Source organism: Dryobates pubescens, chromosome 33 (genome assembly GCF_014839835.1).
Source record: "Dryobates pubescens isolate bDryPub1 chromosome 33, bDryPub1.pri, whole genome shotgun sequence".
Classification (NCBI taxonomy): Eukaryota; Metazoa; Chordata; class Aves; order Piciformes; family Picidae; genus Dryobates; species Dryobates pubescens.
In genome coordinates, this window is record NC_071644.1 from 3689516 (window position 1) to 3712533 (window position 23018).

The window sequence follows — 23018 nt, forward strand, 5'->3', positions numbered from 1 at the left end:
AGCAAAGAAATTGTCCTTCCTGTCCAACCTACACCTCCCCTGGTGCAACTTGAGGCCATTTCCTCTTGTCCTATCACCTGATAGTAAGTAGAAGAGACCAACCCTCACACTGCTCCAATCTCCTTTCAGGTAGTTGTAGAAAGCAATGAGGTCTCCTCTCAGCCTTCTCCTCTCCAAGCTGAGCAAGCCCAGCTCCCTCTACCACCCAGTTCATGGAAGCACAGAATGGTTAGGGTTAGAAGGGACCTCAAGGATCATCCAGTTCTAACCCCCCTGCCATGGGCAGGGACACAGAATCAACCAGGTTGGAAAAGACATTTAAGGTCATCAAGCCCAACCTATCACCTAACACCATCTAATCAACTAAACCGTGGCACTAAGTGCCTCATCCAGTGTTATTTTAAACACTCCCAGGGATGGTGACTCCACCACCTCCCTGGGCAGCACATTCCAGTGGCCAATCACTCCTTCTGTGAAGAGTTTCTTCCTAACATCCAGCCTAAGCTGCAAAATTGTTTTAGAAGCATAGAATTGTTGGGGTTGGAGGAGACCTCAAGGATCATCCAGCTCCAACCACCCTGCCATGAGTGTCCCATGGGCAGGGTCACCTCAGATTACACCAGGTTGCTCAGAGCCACATCCAGCCTGGCCTTGGAAACCATCTGAATTGCATTCAGCTGAGAAAGAAAAGCATCTCTAAGGAACCTGCAAGGCATTCAAAGCTGTGCAGTAAAAGTGCTCTCCATGAATCCTGCTCAATCAAAGAGGCTCTGCTGCTGCAGAGCAAATGTGCCCATCAGAGGAATTACACCCAGAAATCAAACCAGCCCCTAACAAATGTGCTCAGAAGCCACAGTGATAAGCAGGCAGTGGAAGATGTGCTAAATTACATCACTTACCAAAATATGCCTGAAATGATGCATGGCCAGGGAGGAACAGCACAGGATAAAAAAGGGTTTCTGTGAAGGTTTTTCCTCTCCAGAGAAGGAGGCAGAGAGCAAAAAAACACAACCCCTGTGTTTTCTGACTGTGCTGCTCTCACATGAGATCACAAACTGATGCTCAGCTCCCAAAGAGCATTCAGTGCCCAACGAGCAACCCAAGAGCTGGGCTCTCTGCTCCTGTGCCCTCAGCGAGGAGTCACCCCAGATGGGCACAGCTCTGAGCTGCAAGCAGGTCCCCCAAGGTCTCCTCCAGCAGCACCATAAAGCTGAGCCCCATGCAGCAGGCTGTGATGGCTGAGCCAGAATCTGCTGCATCCTCCTGGCTTCCACATCAGAGGGCAGCTGCTGCACAAAATTCCACACACAGCTGCACTTGGAGCTTTTCCTACTGACAGTCTCAGTGGCATCCTCTCAAACCTCTACAGCAGCCCTTTAGGTTTCCTCTCAGATCTTCCTTTCCCCCTCCTGCAACTTGAGAGGGTGTCTAGACCCTCTAAATCTAGACATCAAAACTAAGTTCCCCCAATCAATTGGCTTTGCCTTCCACACCTCCCAGGAAAACAGGCAAACACTTCCCCCTGCTTGTGAGCCTACAGCAGACTTTGACCCAGGAGAGCCATGGGAAACCTCCAGGAAAACAAAAAGAAGCAGAGCTTGATGAGGGGAGGACAGAGCGCTCAAACCAGCCCAAGAACCCAACACAGACCTCTCAAGGCATCCCTGAAGGGTGCACAAGGCTCTTAGAATCCTAGAATCAATAAGGTTGGAAAAGAGCTCAGAGCTCAGCAAGTCCAAGCTGGCACCCAGCACCTCCTGACAGCTAAACCATGGCTCCAAGGGCCACATCCAAGCCCCTCTTGAACACCTCCAGGGATGGGGACTCCACCACCTCCCTGGGCAGCACATTCCATGGTTTTATAGAACCATAGACCTGGTGAGGTTGGAAGAGACCTTGCATACCATCAAGTCCAACCACTCACCCAGAGCTCCCAATCCCACCACTGCCACTAACCCACATCCTTCAGCACCACATCCATGTGGCCTTTAAACACCTCCAGCAATGGTGACTCCACCACCTCCCTGAGCAGCCTGCTCCAGTGCCTGAGAAGAGACTGGAAGACATTTTCCTCAATAGAATAGACCAGGTTGGAAAAGACCTTGAGATCATCAAGTCCAACCTCTCACCCAGCACCATCTGATCAACTCAACCATGGCACCAAGTGCCTCAGCCAGGCTCTTCCTAAACACCTCCAGGGATGGGGACTCCACCACCTCCCTGGGCAGCACATTCCAATGGATAATAACTCTCTCTGGGAAGAACTTTCTCCTCACCTCCAGCCTAAACCTCCCCTGGCACAGCCTGAGACTGTGTCCTCTTGTTCTGCTGCTGGTTGCCTGGGAGAAGAGCCCAACCCCCACCTGGCTCCAACCTCCCTTCAGGTAGTTATAGAAAGCAATAAGGTCTCCCCTGAGCCTCCTCTTCTCCAGGCTAAGCAGCCCAGAGGCACAAACCCTGTTCCATCCCTGCCATACTTCTCCACACTGCTGTCAGCTCTCTGGGTTTGACTGATGTTAAAGAGCCAGAGAAAAACCTGCAGATAGGCATCAGCACAGCATTGTGCTTGCTTGGCTCTCTTTCCATCCCCCACACCATACCCATTCACACCAAACACCATTCCCCCCACCCCCATTCTCTGCAGAAGGGAAGATTTCACTCCCCACTGAGGGAGAACTCTTATGAGAGAGGAGGTTCTACACCCCCCTGAAAGGAGGCTGGAGTGAGGTGGGGGTTGGCCTTCTCTCCTGGGTATCAGGTAATAGGACAAAAGGAAATGGCCTAAAATAGTGCCAGGGGAGGCTCAGATTAGATATCAGGAACAAATTTCTTTGCTGCAAGAGTGGTCAGAGATTGGCACAGGCTGCCCAGGGAGGTGGTGGAGTCCCCATCCCTGGAGGGGTTCAAGAAATGTATGGCCACGGCACTTGGGGACATGGTTTAGTGGCCATGGTGGTGTTGCATTGATGGCTGTCCTCGATGCTCTTGGAGGTCTTTTGTAACCTTAATGATTCTGTAGTGGAGAGGTTTGGGATTCTCCTCCACCCAGAGAGGCAGGACAATAAAGCAGAGACTGCCCAGGTGAGGAGCATGTCCCCAGGGATGGCAGCAGCCAAGGCTGTGACACACCAGCTCCCCAACAGACAGCCCCAAAGGTTCAGCTCCCAGATGCAGCCTGGGAAAGCTGTGAAATTTCAATTTAGAGGGAGAAGTGGCATGAAAAGATGTGAGACCTAGAAGGGTGAGAAATGGATTTGCAGAAGCTCTCAGGAGAGATGCTCCTTCCAGGAAACAAAGTTTGCAGCTGCATCAAGAGGCACAGGAGATTCTCTGAGAACAGGATGCAGCCCAGCTCTGGACCACATGCAGCAGAACATCCCTCAGTCTCTTTCCCTTCCTCAGATAAGGTTGAGCCTTTCCCAGCTACTGAGTGTCCTGGGAACCTGCAGGAGATCCAGCTTTACTGTGGCAGCACACTCCCATCTGTGGGCATCTTTGCCCCTTTCCCCATCATCTGGTGATTCAAAAGCAAACTCTAGCTGCATGCCCTTGAAATGGAACAGAATAGAACAGACCAGACCAGGTTGGAAGAGACCTTCAAGATCATCAAGTCCAACCTATCACCCAACACCATCTGATCAACTAAACCATGGCACCAAGTGCCTCAGCCAGGCTCTTCCTAAACACCTCCAGGGATGGGGACTCCACCACCTCCCTGGGCAGCACATTCCAGTGCCCAATCACTCTCCCTGTGAAGAATTTCTTCCTAACATCCAGTCTGAACCTCCCCTGGCACAGATTGAGACTGTGTCCTCTTGTTCTGGTGCTGGCTGCCTGGGAGAAGAGACCAACCCCCTCCTGGCTCCAACCTCCCTTCAGGGAGTTGCAGAGAGCAAGAAGGTCTCCCCTGAGCCTCCTCTTCTGCAGGCTCAGCAACCCCAGCTCCCTCAGCCTCTCCTCCCAGGGCTGTGCTCCAGACCCCTCCCCAGCTTTGTTGCCCTTCTCTGGACACCTTCCAGCAGCTCAACATCTTTCCTAACCTGAGGAGCCCAGAACTGGACACAGGACTCCAGGTGAGGACGAACCAGTGCAGTGTGCAGGGGCAGCTGACCCACACATCTGAGAAGCCAACCCCAAGAGCCTTCCCCATGTCTCAGGGCAAACACAGCCCTGCCCCACTGCAGCTCTCCCACCTCACAGGGGGTCAGAAATCCTAATGCCAGAGGTCCACTCCTCACCAGGTTCTCTGTGCAAAAGCAGCTCCCTGCTGCAGCTCCTCCTCTGCACTCAGAAGCAGAGGTCTTGGCAATTTAGCAGGTTTCAGACACAGCAGAGAACTGCCCCAAAAATCCACCCCCACCAAGTCCGGCCGGGAGCAGCCAGCCTGCATCGCACCCAGCCTGCATCGCACCCAGCCTGCATCGCACCCAGCCCGCATCGCACCCAGCCCGCATCGCACCCAGCCTGCATCGCACCCAGCCCGCATCGCACCCAGCCTGCATCGCACCCAGCCAGCTCTGTGCCCATCCTGATGTCTCCTGGCAGGGCTCTGGAGAAGGACAGGGCCAACAAGCTGAGAGAAATCAGCAATTTATCAGATGATTGAAGCCACAAGAGCCAGGGCCAAGCTCTGGGGCACTGGGATGTCAGGATGCCCCTGGGAGCCGCTGCCTCTGGCCAGTGTCACACTCAATCATAATCAATACCTCTGCAAAGTTGTTCTTGCCCAGCAACACATTGTCCTTCACTAAAGCTTCTGTTATCTTAGGTCCCCTTGGTTCACAGCCTGTCACCATCACTCAACCTCAGCCCCGGGGCAGGGAGAGGGGGTGGGGGGCACCTCCAAAGCCTCATCCAAGCACCTCCAAGCACCCAATTACCTCCCTTGGCCAGGGGTGCATGAGGGAAACCTTGGGAAGAGATTTTTTCCTTCCCACTGCACCTCCTGCAAACAAACTGTCCCCAAACAGACAAAAAAAGACTTCAGGCAACTCTTCCAAAGCATTTAATGTTTGTTTTGTGGGGAGGCAGCTCAGACCTGCTGCTTCTCTGGCCTTAACCAAAACCTAAACCAAACCAAACCACGAACCTGCTTCACACAGCACTCACCTCCAGCCATCAGGATTTGCACTGCACAGAACCCCAGCATGGGGAGGTTGGAAGGCACCTCAGGAGCTCATCCAGTCCAACCCCCCTGGCTAAAGCAGGGGCACCCACAGCAAGCAGCCCAAAATCACCATGGCCGGGGGGGGTTGGAATCTCTCCTGGGAAGGAGACTCCACAACCTCTCTGGGCAGCCTGTTCCAGGCCACCAGCACCCTCACACCAAAGATTTTTCTCTTCCTCTTCAGATGGAAGCTGCTGGGTTCCAGTTTTTGCCCAGTGCCCCTTGGCCTGTCATAGGCACTGCTGACAAGAGTCTGGCCCCAGCCTCTTGCTCCCCAGCCTTTAGTTATGGATCAGCATTGCTCAGATCCCTCCCGGTGCTCTCAAGTCTCCAGCTGCTGTGCCTCCTGCCTAGTAGGGGTTAGCAGCTTGCCCAGGAGCACAATGCCCAGGGAGGTTTGGAATCTCTCCAGAGAAGGAAACTCCACAACCTCTCTGAGCAGCCTGCTCCAGGCCTCCAGCACCCTCACCCCAAAGATTTATTTCTGCATGACCCCAGCCTCAGTTGCAGAGAACAGCAAGTCTGCTAATGTGTCTGGAGGAACAAAGAGCAGGAGGAAAGGTTGTCCTTTGGGGGGCTGCCTGGTCTCACCAGTGATTAGCTGAGAGTTTCTGAAGCCAAGAGATACAAAACACCCTTTATCTTCCCCATGTTTTACACTGGCACCTCCTCATCCCTCCCTCTGGCCATCTGGCACTGAATGCCTTCATGGTGAATAGAATAGAATAGTATAGAATAGAATAGACCTCGGAGATCATCAAGTCCAACCTATCACCCAACACCATCTGATCAACTAAACCATGGCACCAAGGGCCTCATCCAGTCTCCTCTTAAACACCTCCAGGGATGGTGACTCCACCACCTCCCTGGGCAGCACATCCCAGTGGCAAATTGAATCCAACCCAAGAACACCATGGCCACCAAAGCATGTCCCACAGTGCCATGTCTGCATGTCCCTTAGCACAAGACCTTGACCTGGTGATAAGCTCAGTGCAAAAAAAAAACTCCTGAGACCTGACTGGAGCAAGAATGTGTCCAGAGAAGGGCAAGAAAGCTGGGGAGGGGTCTGGAGCACAGCCCTGGGAGGAGAGGCTGAGGGAGCTGGGGTTGCTTAGCCTGCAGAAGAGGAGGCTCAGGGGAGACCTTCTTGCTCTCTCCAACTCCCTGCAGGGAGGTTGGAGCCAGGTTGGGGTTGGTCTCTTCTCCCAGGCAGGCACCCACCACCAGAACAAGAGGACACAGTCTCAAGCTGTGCCAGGGGAGGTTTAGGCTGGAGGTGAGGAATAAATTCTTCCCAGCAAGAGAGACTGGCCATGGGAATGTGCTGCCCAGGGAGGTGGTGGAGTCCCCATCATTAGAGGTGTTTAAGAGGAGACTGGATGGGGTGCTTGGTGCCATGGTTGAGTTGATCAGATGGTGTTGGGTGAGAGGTTGGACTCAATGATCAAAAAGGTCTTTTCCAACCTGGTTAATTCTACTCAATTCCCTTCTATCCAAATTCTTCAGGCTCCTCTACAGGACCAGCTCTCAAGCTCTGGAAGAACAAACAGGAGGGAAGGTTTCTGGAGCATTTTCAACAGCCTGAGATGATTGCTCGCAAACCAGCAAGAGCAGAGGAGTAACTGCTTGCCTCCTGGGCAAGAGGCAAAGCCTTTGCATTGTAGCTCTGAAAGTGCACAGAGATCAAAGGGAAAATGTGAAAACTCTGAGGCTGTCATGAGCATAAAGGTCCTCTTGGCCCTTTGGCATCACCAAGGCATGACAGAAATCTTCCTCATGCTGCACACGTCCAGAATCACTGCGTGGCAAGGAGGGGAAATCCTTCCTTCCGGGAGCAGGGTGCAGCTCCTGCTCCTCTCCCAGGGGAATTCTGTCTGTGCCAGCACCACCAGCCCCCCACCCACCTCCAGCCCAGCCCCCACACAACGTGAGCTGGGATGTGGTGACCACCACAGCGACCACCCCCTGCCACTGCTGCTCTGAAGCAGGAAACCAGCTGTGCCAAATGCTGAGCCAAGTACGGACACCAACACGGAGCTATTGATTGCTCTTTACGTCTTCAAGCACTTTACTAACATTAATTAATTAATTAAGGTCTTTCCCATTTAATGCTGGGAGGAGATTTAGAGTGAAAACAGGAGGCCAAACCTCCTGACTCAGCACAATGAGAGCTTGCACCCAGGCTTTGGATTTCCTCACAGGTTTGCTCTAACTCAAACTACTCCTCCAGCCACTCCACAGCATCCTGCCTTGGAGCAGCAGCAGTGTGACCAGCAGGACCAGAGCAGGGATTGTCCCTCCTGTGCTACAAACTTCTGAGGCTACACCTCAAATACTGGGATCAGTTTTGAGGTCCTCACTCCAAGAAGGACATTGAGGGGCTGGAGCAGGGCCAGAGAAGGGCAACAAAGCTGGGGAAGGGTCTGGAGAACAGGGCTGAGGAAGAGCAGCTGAGGGAGCCGGGGGTGTTCAGCCTGAAGAGGAGGCTCAGGGGAGACCTTCTTGCTCTCTACAACTACCTGAAGGGAGGTTGGAGCCAGGAGGGGGTTGGTCTCTTCTCCTAGGCACCTAGCCCCAGAACAAGAAGACACAGTCTCAAGCTGTGCCAGGGGAGGTTCAGGCTGAAGGTGAGGAGAAAGTTCTTCCCAGCAAGAGGAATTGGCCATTGGTATGTGCTGCCCAGGGAGGATGGTGGTGTCCCCATCCCTGGAGGTGTTCAAGACGGGATTGGATGTGGCCCTTGGAGCCATGGTTTAGCTGTCAGGAGGTGTTGGTTGTACTTGCTGATCTCTGAGGTCTTTTCCAACCTTATTGATTCCATGATTCACACTCACTCCAAGGACTGCAACAATACACAAGTTCCATTCCTACCTACTCACATCCACCATCCTCCTCCCTCCCCCCTACCCGGTTCTCCTCCTTTGCTGAATCCATTGAATCAGATAATTCTTTGGGTTGGAAAAAGCCCTCTAAGATCACTGAGTTCAACCATCAACCCAGCACCACCAGGGCCACTAAGCCACATCCTGAAGTGTGGTTTATTTCCTGAGCACCTCCAGGGATGGGGACTCCACCACCTCCCTGGGCAGCCTGTGCCAATGCCTCAAATTCTTCCAGAGCCTTAAATCCTTCCAGTTTGGGTTGAAATGACAAAACCCAGGCTCTGGAAGCCTACCTGGCTGCTGCAAAAATAGCTCACCACAGCAGAGGGATGTCTCAGAGGGCACAAAGAGGGCAGAGTTATCACCTCCAGCTGTCTCAGGCTGCACCATAATTACATGAACATCACAGTTCCCCAACTCAGTATTAATTACTGATGGAGCACAGCGTGGTGACACACACTGACCTCCTTCTACAGAGCTTGGGACTGACCTGCAGGGGTGAGATCACCAAGATCTTTCCTACACCAAGCAACAGAACCTGGTAATTCCAGCAGGAGCACAGCAGATCCCTCCTGCACCAGCAGACCCCCATCAGCCTTGGCAGGTAAGCTGCTGCCCAGCCAATCCACCAGCCTCCCACCTTCCCTTGACGTATTGCCATCAATCCACCAGCCTGGCAAGCTTCCCACCGAGGAGACACAGGCAGCAGAGCTATTCAGAGACTCCTGTTTGCACCTCCTGAATCCTTGAGGAAAAGCATAAGGCTCACTGCAGCTATCTTGGGCTTGCCCATCCAAACAGGGAGGGGTGCAGGAGAGAGTGATGGCAGCACACAAACAATGGTACCAAACTTGGGGCTGGGGAGGGACCCAAAATGTTTGAACCAGGGAAGGTTTGTGGAGGCCAAGGGCTCTGCCTCCAGGCTGGGAGTGTTGGGGCTGGTCTGCATGGAGAAGAGAAGGCTCCAGGGAGACCTTAGAGCAACCTTCCAGTACCTGAAGGGGGCTACAGGAGAGCTGGGGAGGGACTTTTGACAAGGGCTGGGAGTGATGGGATGAGAAGCAATGGATTGAAGTTTGAGGAGGGGAGATGTAGACTGGAGATGAGGAAGAAATTCTTCAGAGTGTTCTTTTAGTGTTGCTCAGGGAGGCTGTGGATGCTCTCTCCCTGGAGATGTTCAAGGCCAGGCTGGATGAGGCCTTGAGCAGCTTGGGCTGGTGGGAGGTATCCCTGCCCATGGCAGGGGCTTGAAGCTAAATGATCCTTAAGGTCCCTTTCAATCCAGACCATTCTAGGATTCTCCCCAACAGAAGGTGTTTTAGGTGCACTTAACTGGGTGGCTTCTGTGACACCAGTGGTACATGGCTGGACAGCTCACACCTTCAGACCTCAGAGGAAGGAACAAAACCACATCTGCAGTGATGAGACCAAGGAGTCACACCTCGTCAGGGAAGTGTCCTCTCTCCTAGCTCCAAGATACCAGCATGCTAAGCCTACTTCAGGGTTGGGGAGATGGGGTGACCTGACCCTTCCAGCAACTTCAGCAGCCAGCAAGGGCATTGCTCTTGCAGACAGCCAAAGATGGGACCACTCATCACCACCGGTCACAGGCACCCCACAAGTCCAGAGCACAGGTGATCAGCAAGCAGAAACACACAGACTTTGGGGAGCAGAGCAGGTTTCTTCAGCACCATTACAGCAGAACATTTGTCTTCCAGCATGCTGACAGTAGATGAACCCAAAGAGAAGCTTCTCCATCGCTCAAGAGATCAGGAAACCCCTGAGGAAGACCGAAGAGGACACTTGGAGCCCCACGCACATCCCTCCCGTGCTGCAGGAACGGAGGCACTGCCCCTCTGCAGGAACACACACACACCTCTCCCAAACTTTCCTGCAGAGGAAGGGGAGCAGAGCACAGCCCCAGCCTGCTCCAGCAGCCAGAAGGGTTTCCCTGCTTTCCCAGCCGGGACGCTGCACTTCCACACCGCGATGCCCTCCGCAGGGCTGTCACCGGCTGCGTTCCCAAGCCCAGCTCCGGAGAGGGAGGCTGAAAGCATCCTCCTCCTCCTCCTCCTCCTGCCCTCTCAGCTGACTTTTGTAAGAGGAAACGCCTCAGGGGGGGGGGCTTCTTTAGATGATCCCAAAGCACATCAGCCGCGGCAACACCCAACCACGCACATAACTTCACTCCTCCTGTGCCCACAGCTCTTCTGGGTCCACCTCTGGCCAACCCAACAAGCCCCCACCTGCTGATAATAACGATGATGGCTGAACTTTGTTTAACCAAATTCAACCCCCCCACTACCAAAACAGCACCAAACAGCACACTGGATGGAACAACCTCCTTCCTCCCCTCCCCAGTTAATGACTCTGCTTAACACCACCAAGAGCAGCAGCAGCAGCATCCTGCCAGGAGCAGCGATGCCCACCGAGAGCTACCACCACCTTTCAAAAGCTACAGCTCAGCTGTTCTGTCACACCCAACCTCCACACCAGGAGGTCCTCCCGGTGCAGAAGTAATGAGTAAATAACAACACCTGACCGCGTTACCAGGCAGGTGGAGGCTGTTAGCCGGGAAAGGCTCATTGCTCGGCTTTGCTCTGCCACCAAAGGCTGCTGCAGGGCGAACTGTCGAGCCAGCTCACAGCTATTCGGTAAGTAAAGGCAGATTTGTATTGATTTCAGGTTTTTCCCTTGTTATTTAATGGCTTTTAAAGCAACAGTGATGGCAATGCCACTTCTGAGTGGTGGGGAGCAGAGAATTTCAACCGAGCAAGAGCCAACACCCCCCTCCCCCTCCATTCCCCCCCTCCCCCTCAAAGCACTGCAGGAACATTTGGGACCCTGGGGCTTTTTTAACCTCCACGAGTAGAAATCACCCCCCAAAATCATCATAAATCGCCAAAAATCAACTCCCCCTGCACCCTCTTGTCCACTCTCAGCCTCCACTAACCAACAGCTGCTACAACTTTTTAGGGGTTCCAGGATGGGGGGATAGGGAGGGAAGGAGAGGGGTGGGTGGGTGGGTGGGTGCCTGCCGTTCACCCCAGGTTAGTAAAATACAGGCCTTGGAGAAGGGCTTTTGGGGGTCCCCGCAGCCTTGCACGGCCCCAGGCTCCCCCGGGGGTGGTGGTGCAATGTTTGCCTCCCAGTGCTCCGGGACAAGCCCGGTCCTGGCTCCCCTGGGAGGGGAGCACCAGGATCGCAGCTGTAACATGGCTGCGGTGCTACCCAGCTATGAAACTGGGGAGCTGGGGTACTGGGGAGAGTTGGGGGTATGGGGGGGGTTAGGGGTGCCAAGGGGAGCAGGGCTGGGGGAGTGGGGCAGGTGAGTTGAGCAATAGGATAGGGGATGCAGGACGTGGATGGGAGGGGCGGGGGGGTGGGGGAGGCAGAAGGAGAGGATGGGAGGCACGGGATGGGAATGAAGGATAGGATGGGGGGGGGGGGGGGGAGATGTCCCTGCTCGGGCTGAGGGTGCTGGAGCCAACAAAAAAAGAGACCGAAAGGAATTAGGTAGCAAGGTGGGAAAAAAACTGGAATTTGAGTGGGGTGGTGGAATCCGGAACTAGAGAATGGAACTGGGAATCGGCAGATACAACCGGGTCCCGGCGGCTGGAACCGGGAACCGGCGGCTGGGAACCGGGATCCGATGGGTGCCAACTGCGAACCGGCGGCTGGGACTGGGAACCGGGTCCCCCCGCGGGTACAATTGGGAAGCAGCGGGTGGGAACGGGGTCCCGGTGGGTGCAACCGGGAAGCAGCGGCTGGTAACCGCGTCCTGATAGGTGCAACCGGGAACCGGCAGTTGCTAATCAGGTCCTGGTGGGAGCAACCGGGAAGCAGCGGCTGGTAACCGGGTCCCGATAGGTGCAACCGGGAACCGGCAGCTGCTAATCAGGTCCCGGTGGGTGCAACCGGGAACCGGCTGCTGGTAACCGCGTCCCGGTGGCTGCAACCGGCAGTTAGTACCCACGTCCCGGTGGGTGCAACTGGGAACCTGCAGGCGGAACTGGACACCGGGCTCCCCGCGGCTATGACTGGGCACCAGCGGCTGGTAACCGGGTGGAACCGGGGAACAATTTGTCTCCGACCACCCACCCCAACAAGCCCCTACTAGAAAACCATGCCGACGAATAACCGACACCGCCGGTTCCCCGCTCCCGGCCCCGCTGCGGGACCCACCTTGCGCGCTGTGCGGGCCGTGCTCCATGGCCGGCTCGCTGCCCAGTTCCGCCAGTCGCCGACCAGTGGCGGCCAGCTCAGCCCGCAGCGCCGTCACCTCCTGGCCCGCCGCCTGCAGCGCCCCGTCGATGCGCAGCGCCAGCTGCTTGTTGTCGTCCATCATGTGCAGGATTTTGGCCTGGGGGAGGGAGGGAGGAAGAGGAGGAGAGAGGTGAGAGAGAGGGAGCGGCATGTGCCGAGGATGGGGGGGGGGGGGCGGGAGGGGGGGAGGGGGAGGCGGGCAGGGGGCTGGGCCCGGGGCTGGGGGGAGAAAGGGGCTGCCTGAAGGGGAACGGAGAGAGGGCGGGAGGAGGGGCTTGGGGAGGAGGTGGGGCGAGGGGAGGGGGCTAGGGGAGGGGGTGGGGGGGTGTAAAGGAGAAGTCTGTGGAAAGGGAGGTGAAAAAGGGGGGGGGGGTGTCTGTGGAAGGGGGTGCCAAGGGAGGATCTGTGCAAAGGGGGGGATAAAGGGAAGGGGAGATGTCTGTGCAAGGGAGATGCAAATAGGGGGATCAGTGTGAAAGAAGGGGATCTGTACAAGGGGGGCGTCTGTGCAAGGAGGAGGAGGGGGGCTGCAAAGAGGGTGCGTGTGCAAGGTTGGGGGGGATCCGTGTAAAGGAGCTGCAAATGGGGGTGTCTGTGCAAAAGGGGGGGGAAATCTGTGCAAAGAGGAGTGCAAAAGGGAAGGTCTGTGCCAACGGCGGGGGGTGTGTTCCTGGGTGGATGGGAAGGTGCAAGGTGGGGGCAAGGGGGGTGGTGTGTGTGCAAGGCGGGGGTGAAAAGGGGGGATCTGTGCAGGGAGAGTGCAAAAGGGGTGTCTGTGCAAGGGAGGGTTAAGAGAGTGGGGCTGTGCTGGGAGAAGCGATGGGGAGGGAGTTCAGGGAGGGGGTGCTGTGCAAAGCCGGGGGTGCAAAGGGGAGAGGGAGAGGAGCTGCGCAAGGGGGTGCAAAGGTAAGAAGCCGGGGGGAGATGGGAGGGGGGAGGCGTGCAAGGAGATCTGTACAAATGGGGGTGTAGAGGGGAGCGGGGCTGCACAAGGGGGAGCAAAGGTAAGGGGTGTGGGATGTTGGGGAGAGGGGTTTCCCCCTACCTGTTGCCCCCCCCGGCAGCCCGGGCAGGGCCGCAACGGAGGCGAGCGCGGTTCGGCCGAGGGCATCCGCGGCGTTGCGCGGCGTTACGCGGCTGCCGCGGGGGCGGGTCCCTGCTGCGCGGGGCGGGCAAGCGAATGGGGAGGGAGGGGGGGGGTGGTGAAAATCGGGGGGGACACACTCGACACCACACAGAACCCTGCGGCATCGCTGCGTTTATAGCGAGATTTCCCTTTCCCACCCTCCCCTCCCTGCTCCCCGGGAAGTTAAGCGGCGCTGCGCGGGTGCGGAGAGTGCTGCAGTGCCCGCGGCGCGCTGAGCATCCCGCTCATTAAAGCGCCTCTCTGCTAATTGGGTTCGGGTTCATCGCAGTGCATGGCCGTAGCCCAAGCTGCGTGCAGCAGGTGGAGGTGAAATGGGCTCCACAATTTCCTTTCCCCACTTCGGAAGGATTTGGGAGGCGGAGGTGGGGGGGCAGGGGCAGGGAGAGAAGAGGAATCTGTGTGCTGTCAGAGTGGTTAATGTGAGAGTCCCAGCGCTGGGGGTTCCTGTGGCACCAACCCAGGGTGAAACACGCAGAATTATTTGGTATGATCGCTGGGTGGCTGCTAGAGGGAGCGCTGATGTCTTCTCTCTGCTTTATCGATGCCTCTGAGGGATCAGCTCCTCTGCTTGCCATGGCCTGGGCTGCTGCAGCAAGCTGCAGAGCTGTCATCCTCCCCGAGGCAGCCAGGGAGAGGAATCATAGAATTGTTTCAGTTGGAAAAGACCTCGAAGATCATCCAGTCCAACCATCCACCTAACACCACCGTGGCCTTCAAACCAAAGTGCCCTGGCCACACATTCCTTGAACACCTCCATGTGCAGTGACTCCACCACCTCCCTGGGAAGGTTCCCTCCCCACCCAGAGGAAGAAGGGCTGCTCTGGAAAGCATGGCTTGCAGGCTGTTCCTCCCCAAACCACCCCCAGCTTCCAAAAGCTGCTCTGCCTGTCCCCACCTGAGCCATCAGCACCATTAAAAGATCACACACAGGGTTAGGCACCAGGCAGGAGACACCCCCACACCACACACACACCCCCAGCACTGGGGTGAGTGCTCAGAGAGTCATCACAGAATGACTTAGAAGGGACCTTGAAGATCTTGTTTCAACTCTCCTGCCTTGAGCTGGGATACCTCCTGCCAGACCAGGTTGCTCAAAGCCTCATCCAGCCTGGTCCAGGGATGAGGCATCCACAGCTTCTCCAGCCAGCACAATCCAATGTCTCACCACTCTCACTGTAGAATCATAGAATCAATAAGGTTGGAAAAGACCTCAGAGATCAGCAAGTCCAAGCTGTCACCCAGCACCTCATGACTAACTAAACCATGGCTCCAAGTGCCACAGCCAAGTCTTTCTTGAACACCTCCAGGGATGGGGACTCCACCACCTCCCTGGGCAGCACATCCCAACAGCTAACAACTCTCTATGTGAAGAACTCTCTCCTCACCTCCAGCCTGGCTCCTTTCTAATGCCCAATCTAAAGTCTACCCTGCTCTGGTTTCAAACCATTGCTCCCTGTCCTATCACCACAAGCCCTCATAAGATAATCCCTCTCCTTGTAGCCCCCTTCAGGTGCTTCCCTGCTTAATGCCCTATGGAAGTGTGAGTGGGTGTGGGAAGCACAGGGAGAAGCCAAGGGAAAAGCCAGAGAAAATCACAATCCCTAAGGAAAGAACAATCCTTCCCCTGCCCACAAAATTGGCTAAACCCTCCAATATTTGCCTAAACTTGGGCTTTTGGCTGAAGAAGCTGAGAATTTGGGGCAATTCCATCAACCTCAGGCTGCTCCTTCTGCTTCACTGCTGGCACTGCAAAGACCTTAGCCAAAAGGTGGTAAAATGACTACAGAAAGGGCTCTGAGAGGCTTGACAGGAGATAAAGCAGCAGCATGTCACCATCTCACGCCGTGGTGGTCCCCAGGGAGTGCTGGGATGTGGCTCTGCAGAAGCAGAGGGGTTTGCTGTGTCCCCAGGCAGTGCTTAGGAAGAGAAATTGGGTAAATCTGTCATGTCAGTGCTGAAAAATGATACTGAGATCAGCCTGAGTCCCTCAGAACCTCAGCCCGGGGCTGGGTCCTACGTTTGGCCAGCCCTTCAGGAGCAAAAAGGACCAAGTCCATGCCAAGTGGCATCAAGACCTTGGAATCTCTCACAGGTTTTTGTGTAACAAAGGAAATCCATCACCTGGATAAAGGCTCCAATGGCTTTTTCAAGGGAAGGTTGTTTGGACTGAGGGCTTCCAGTGGCATCTGGAACCCAGACAGTGCTGGGGCAGGGTGCTGCTAAGGTTCAAGTACTGCTTTCTTCAAGCACTGGTTCAGTTTGGGGACTCCCATTCCAAGAAGCACATTGAGGGGCTGGAGCAGTCCCAGAGAAGGGCAATGAAGCTGGTGAGGTGTGAGGAGCAGCTGAGGGAACTGGGGGTGTTCAGCCTTCAGAAGGAGGAAGCTGAGGGCAGATCTCATTGCTCTCTACAGCTACCTGAAAGGAGGTTGGAGCCAGGTGGGGGTTGGTCTCTTCTCATGTGCAACAAGTGGCTGGACAAGAGGAAAGAGCCTCAAGTTGGGCCAAAGGAGGTTCAGGATGGGTGTTAGGGAAAATAGTTTCACAGAAAGAGCTGTCAAGCCCTGGAGCAGGCTGCCCAGGAAGGTGGTGGAGTGACCATGCCTGGAGGGATTTGAAAGAAGCATGGGTAACCAGGTGGGGGCTGGTCTCTCTTCTCCCAGGCACCCAGCACCAGAACAAGAGGACACAGTCTCAAGCTGCACAGGGGAAGTTTAGGCTGGAGGTGAGGAGAAAGTTCTTCACTGAGAGAGTTGTTAGCCATTGCAATGTGCTGCCCAGGGAGGTGGTGGAGTCCCCATCCCTGGAGGTGTTCAAGGGGGGATTGGATGTGGCACTTGGTGCCATGGTTTAGCCATGAGGGCTGTGGTGCCAGGTTGGACTCGCTGATCTTTGAGGTCTCTTCCAGCCTCGGTGATTCCGTGAAGCCTGCAGCCTTATCCTTTCTGCAGCCACCCCTGAAGGAGATAAACCAAGTTCTTCTAAAGCAGCTGTAGCAAGTGGCTGCTAATCAAGACAAATGTCCTGTTTCATGCCTGATTTGCATGAGTATCTGCTGCAAACTGCACTGGCAGAGGAGAGAACCCTGGCGAGGAAGCAGAGCACCCCAAAGCGCCGCCGCCTGTGCAAGGCTCAGCTGGCTGCGCTGCGAGGAACCCTCAGCTCCAGCAGAGAGGAACTCGGCCACCTTGCTCCTCTCATTAAACAAAAATAAGAATTAGGTTAGGACTGCTTTGTGCCTTCCAAGAATCCTTTCAGCTGCTGAAGCAAAGTCCAAATTATGCTTCTTTAATCTAAGCTTAATAACAGAGCAGTCGAGTCGCTGTGCTGGCAGCGCTGGGCTCCTCTGATGGAGGAGAATTTCTTCAGCAGTTCTTGTGCTGGTTAAACATCTGGTTTGTAAAGCTGGCTCTGGCCTCATCCCTAAATTAATTACCTTGCCTTAAAAAAAAAAAAACAACACCCAAACCACCACCTCTTCCTTATTATCTTCCTTATTATGTAGAATCAGAGAATCAACCGGGTTGGGAAAGACCTCAAGGATCAGCAAGTCCAAGCTGGCACCCAACACCTCCTGACAGCTAAACCATGGCTCCAAGTGCCACATCCAAGCCCCTCTTGAACACCTCCAGGGATGGGGACTCCACCACCTCCCTGGGCAGCACATTCCCATGGCCAGTTACTCTTTCTGGGAAGAACTTTCTCCTCTCCTCCAGCCTAAACCTCCCCTGGCACAGCTTGAGACTGTGTCCTCTTGTTCTGCTACTGGCTGCCTGGGAGAAGACACCAAGCCCCACCTGGCTCCAACCTCCCTTCAGGGAGTTGGAGAGAGCAAGAAGGTCTCCCCTGAGCCTCCTCTTCTGCAGGCTAAGCAACCCCAGCTCCCTCAGCCTCTCCTCCCAGGGCTGTGCTCCAGACCCCTCCCCAGCTTTCTTGCCCTTCTCTGGACACCTTCCAGCAGCTCAACCTCTTTCCTAACCTGAGGAGCCCAGAACTGGACACAGGACTCCAGGTGTGGACGAACCAGTGCTGAGCACAGGGCACAATGACTTCCCTGCTCCTGATTTCTGATGCCATTGGCCAGGATGCCATTGGCCTTCTTGGCCACCTGGGCACACTGCTGGCTCCTGTTCAGCTGCTGTCACCCAGAACCCCCAGGTCCCTTTCTGCCTGGCTGCTCTCAGCCACTCTGTCCCCAGCCTGTAGCACTGCCTGGGTGTGTTGTGACCAATGTGTAGAACCCTGCACTTAGATGTGTTCAATCTCCTGCCCTTGGACTCTGCCCATCTGTGCAGCCTGAGACAAGGGTAACCCACACAGCTGAGACAGGTCCCAGCCATTGCTCCAGGAGCAAATCTGCCTTTAGGAAGGATGGGTTGGAAGCATCACCAGGCTGTGCACTTGAAGTGTGATGCCTGAGGGCTCATTTGGATTGCCCTCCCCCTTTTGAAGGTGAAGATTTTGCTGAAAGCCTCAAAACTGGGATGAAATGAAGCATTAGAAAGGGGATTGAGCTTCCTCCCCTTTCTCCTGCTAGCTTTGAATTAACAAAAAGAAAAGAAATTAAATGAGAAGCTAATTAAATAGCCAAAATTAGAAACCCATTAGTTCCCAAAATGGCTTTGCTTTCATTTTCTAATTCCAGCTTTTACCAGGAGCTACACAGCTATGGAGCAAGTTGTGTCCCTAAGGGATGGGAATCCCCAGCCCTGCAGATGAGCCTCAGACAGGTTGGAAATCACAGCATCAGTAATTCATTGTGGCTGGGAGAGACCCTTAAGGTCATCAAGTCCAACTATTAACCCAACACTACCAGGTCACCACAGAGCCATGATCTTCACACCACATCTCCGCAGCTTTTCAAACCCCTCCAGGGACAGGGACTCCATCACTGCCTTCAGCAGCCTGCTCCAAGGCTTGACAACCCTTTTGGGGAAGAAATTGGACAGCAGCACTCTGCTGTCCAGCAGGAACTGGCTGGAGGGCTGAGCCCGGAGAGTGGTGGTGAATGGTGCCACAGCCAGCTGGCAGCCAGGCACCAGTGGTGTGCCCCAGGGAGCAGTGCTGGGCCCCAGCCTCTTTAACATCTTCACTGATGATCTGGAGGAGGGCATTGAGTCCATCAGCAGTGAATGTGCAGCTGACACCAAGCTGGGGGCAGGAGTTGATCTGTTAGAGGGCAGAAGAGCTCTGCAGAGGGACCTTGCCAGGCTGGGCAGATGGGCAGAGGCCAAGGGCAGGAGATTGAACACATCCAAGTGCCAGGTTCTGCACACTGGCCACAACAACCCCAGGCAACACAGCACCAGAACAAGAGGACACAGTCTCAAGCTGTGCCAGGGGAAGTTTAGGCTGGAGGTGAGGAGAGAGTTCTTCCCAGGAAGAGGAATTGCCCAGAGAGAGTTGTTTGCCATTGGAATGTGCTGCCCAGGGAGGTGGTGGAGTCCCTGTCCCTGGAGGTGTTCAAGAGGGGATTGGATGTGGCACTTGGTGCCATGGTCTAGTAGCCAGGAGGTGTTGGGTGCCAGGTTGGACTTGCTGATCTTTGAGGTCTTTTCCAGCCTGGTTGATTCTGTGATTCTGTGAGTCTATGATATACTGACAGAAGGCAATTTATTGGGTTGGGGGGGGGGGGAGGTTGGGTTAGAAGTGAGCCACAAGCAGCTGAAGAGCCATCAGCAGAACTTCCCTGAGCCTCCCCCATCAGAGTTCATCACTCTGTGAGCTGACAAGTTGAAATGCAGTTTTATTCAATTCTGGCTGATTATTTAATGGGAGAAGAAAGGACTTAATTGAATCAAGTCAAAGGGCCCTATTAGATTACCTTCATCCTTAGCACAAAAGGATTTCCCCCCTCCCCTCCCCCTTCCCCCCCATTTAACTCAACTGCTTCCTTTGCATGCTGCACACATTAAAGTGTAAAACTTGTGGTCCTCTGAATGGCAAATGGAAGTGTTTGCAAAGCCTGACTGGTGATTGTGTGCTGCTCAGCCCCCTTTTCCACCTCCTGAACCTTCTCCTATTCCCTTTGCTGCTCTCCATGTCTTGAAGCAAGAGCAAAGATGATGGGTGGGGTCCTCATAGAAATGGCAGGGTTGGAAGGGACCTCAAGGCTCAGCCAGTTCCAACCCCCCTGCCATGGGCAGGGACACCTCACACTAGATCAGGATGCTCAGAGCCATGTCTTGCTCCATCCATCTTTACACTGTCTCTATATTTTTGACCAATAATGCTGCTACCAGAAGATGTTGGCCAAAATTGAGGGGGGGTTGGGGGAGTGTTGGGGGCTGCAAGACTACCCAAGCACTACCTGAAAAGATGTTGACTATAGCTAAGGGCACTTGAGACCCCTTGGCATTGACTCAGGCTTCCCACACGTCCTTGGGGAATATTCAAGTTGCACCAGGGGAGGTTCAGATTGGAAATTAGAATGGAATGGAATGGAATGGAATGGAATGGAATGGAATAGAATAGAATTAACCAGGTTGGAAAAGACCTCAAAGATCATCCAGTCCAACCTCTCACCCAGCACCATCTGATCAACTAAACCATGGCACCAAGTGCCTCAGCCAGGCTCTTCCCAAACACCTCCAGTGATGGGGACTCCACCACCTCCCTGGGCAGCACATTCCAATGGCTAACAACTCTCTCTGGGAAGAACTTTCTCCTCACCTCCAGCCTAAACCTCCCCTGGCACAGCTTGAGACTGTGTCCTCTTGTTCTGGTGCTGGGTGCCTTCCTGGGAGAAGAGACCAACCCCCACCTGGCTCCAAGCTCCCTTCAGGGAGTTGCAGAGAGCAAGAAGGTCTCCCCTGAGCCTCCTCTTCTGCAGGCTAAGCAACCCCAGCTCCCTCAGCCTCTCCTCCCAGGGCTGTGCCCCAGACCCCTCCCCAGCCTCCTTGCCCTTCTCTGGACACCTTCAAGTCTCTCAATGTCCTTCTTAAACTGAGGAGCCCAGAACTGGACACAGGACTCCAGGTGTGGCCTAAGCAATGCAGTGTACAGGGGGAGAATGACCTCCCTGCTCCTGCTGGCCACACTCTTCCTGCTGCAGGCCAGGATGCCCTTGGCCTTCTTGGCCCCCTGGGCACACTGCTGGCTCCTGTTCAGCTGCTGTCAATCAGCACCCCCAGGTCCCTTTCTGTTTGGCAGCTCTCAGCCACTCTGCCCCCAGCCTGTAGCACTGCCTGGGGTTGCTGTGACCAAAGTGCAGCACACATTATTTCTCATGGAGCTCTGCTTCCAGCAGCAATTCCCAGCTGAAAAGGTTGTGAATAGCACAGGCTTCTTTCAACACATCCTCTGAAATTGACCTTCCTGGGGTTGGAAAGCTGAGCCTCCAAGGTGGGGTTTTGAGCTCTGCTGCTTGTTTTGCTGTGCCCTGGTCTGCTGCAGTGCAACCAGCAGAGGCTTGGCCCCTTCCAAACGTCACCAAGAAAATCTGGTCCAAGGCACCAGCAAACTTAACCACCAGAGAAGGCACAGATGCCCTGAGCTCGATGGTGCCTTGCAGCTCAGCTCCACTATGGAATTTCCATCCAAGTTACAACATTGCTAAGCTCAGAATCCCAGCGTGGTGTGGTTGGAAGGGATCCCTGGAGCTCATCCAGTCCAACCCCCCTGCTAAAGCAGGGCACCCCCAGCAGCTCGCCCAGCAGCACAATGGCCAGGGGGGGTTGGAAGCTCTCCACACCAGGAGACTCCACAACCTCTCTGAGCAGTCTGCTCCAAGCCTCCAGCATCCTCCAAACAACTTTCTCCTCCTGTTCAGACGGAACCCCCTGGGCTCCAGTTTGTGCTCACTGCCCCTGGGCACCACTGACAAGCATCTAGCCCTAGCCCTTTGCCCTTTAGCTCTTGCTGAGCATTGCTCAGCTCCCCTCTGGGGCTGCTCTTCTCCAAGCTCAACAGCCCCAGGGGCTCTCAGCCTTTCCTCCTTGCAGAGCTGCTCCAGGCCCCTCAGCATCTTTGTAGCCTCTGCTGGACTCTCTCCAGTGGATCCCTGTCCCTCTTGAACTGGGGAGCCCAGCCCTGGACCCAGGACTCCAGCTGTGGCCTCAGCAGGGCATAGCAGAGGGGTAGGAAAACCTCCCTTGACCTTCTGTCCACACTCTTCTTGATGCACCCCAGGACACTGCTGGCCTTGTCAGCCACCAGGGCACCTTGCTGGCTCATGGGCAACTTGTTGCCCACCAGGACTTCCAGCTCCTTCTCCTCAGAGGTGATTCCCAGAAGGTCACCCCTCATCTATATTGCTGCAGAGGGTTCTTCCTCCCCAGGGGCAGGACCCTACCCTTGCTCTGGTTGAACTTCAGGAGGTTCCTCTGCCCAGCTCTGCAGCCTGGCCAGGTCTGGCTGGATGGCAGCACAGCCTGTGGTGTGTCAGCCACTCCTCCCAGCTCTGGATCATCAGCAAACAGGCTGTTTGATGAAGATGCCTACAAAGCCCTCCCTCTACAAAGGTCACATTTATTTGTGTTCTCAGAACTCCATTTGAGCTCCCTCCTCGCTCTTGAAACCCTGAGCTCCGATTCCATTCCTCCTCAGCTGCAGCACCTCGACCCAAACCTCACTGAGGTGTTTGTGCTGTGCTGCAGCTGAAATTTGCTTTAAGTCATTAGAGGAAGATTTAACAGAGCTGAAGATGGGCAGCTTAAGACTTTGGGTGAGTGTGGTGTGTTGCCCCTGCCATGCCGCAGCGAGCTGCTTCCCCACCTCCATTTCTTTGCCAGTGAAAGGGACCTGGTGACCTTCCCTTGATGCTTATCCCTGGGGACCACAGAAACAAACCCATTCATGTTCATGAAGTGCCTCAGGCTGGGGGAATTACATCACCATGGTGAGATACAAGCTTAATGCATCAAAACAAAGCCCAGACCCAAACCCTCCAAGCTCAGACACATCTCAGTTACCTGACACAAACCTTGAGGAATCCTACTGAGAAAGGGGAGGGGGAAAAAAGTGATCCCAGATATTATTTCTTCTTCCCCACCCATTTGAACTTTAATAGGAAGCAGATTTCCAGGCCCCCCCTTGCAAAGAAATGAACTTCCACAGCATATTTCACAGCTGAGCACATCCATGGCACCAGCCCTTCCTAGGCAGCTCTGTTTGAACCCAACCTTTGTTTAATGACCTGCAGCAGCCCAATCAATCTGTGGCCACTCAACCTCTGTTGAAATGCTTCTGGGGATGACATCAGCAAGCAGATTTGCACAAGCAAGTATGGCTGATGAGCTCCCACTGCAGCCTACCATAAACTCTTTAACAGCCAGTTCTGGAGCCCCTGTCACAGGCAGGATCTGGAGGGGCTGGAAGGTGTCCAGAGAAGGGCCACAAGGATGGGCAGAGGGCTGGAGCTGCTCTGCTCTGAGGACAGACTGAGGGAGTTGGGGTTGTGCAGTCTGGAGAGGAGAAGGTTCCCAGGAGACCTCATTGTGGCCTTCCAGGATCTGCAGGGGGCTGCAAGAAAGCTGGGGAGGGACTTTTGAGGGTGTCAGGGAGTGATAGGACTGGGGGGGATGGAACAAAACTAAAAGTGGGGAGATTGAGATTG

The 23018-nt window shown here is 54.8% G+C and overlaps 1 protein-coding gene across 2 annotated transcripts in view; it reads right to left on the reverse strand.

The window, feature by feature from the left end:
- Positions 1 to 23018, reverse strand: part of KAZN (kazrin, periplakin interacting protein) — a 278161-nt gene that overhangs the window by 95733 nt on the left and 159410 nt on the right. For both annotated transcript variants that reach the window (XM_054175897.1, XM_054175896.1), the window contains exon 3: positions 12235 to 12412. In XM_054175897.1, coding sequence (XP_054031872.1) covers positions 12235 to 12412 — 178 coding nt within the window. The remainder of the gene's footprint in view (positions 1 to 12234; positions 12413 to 23018) is intronic.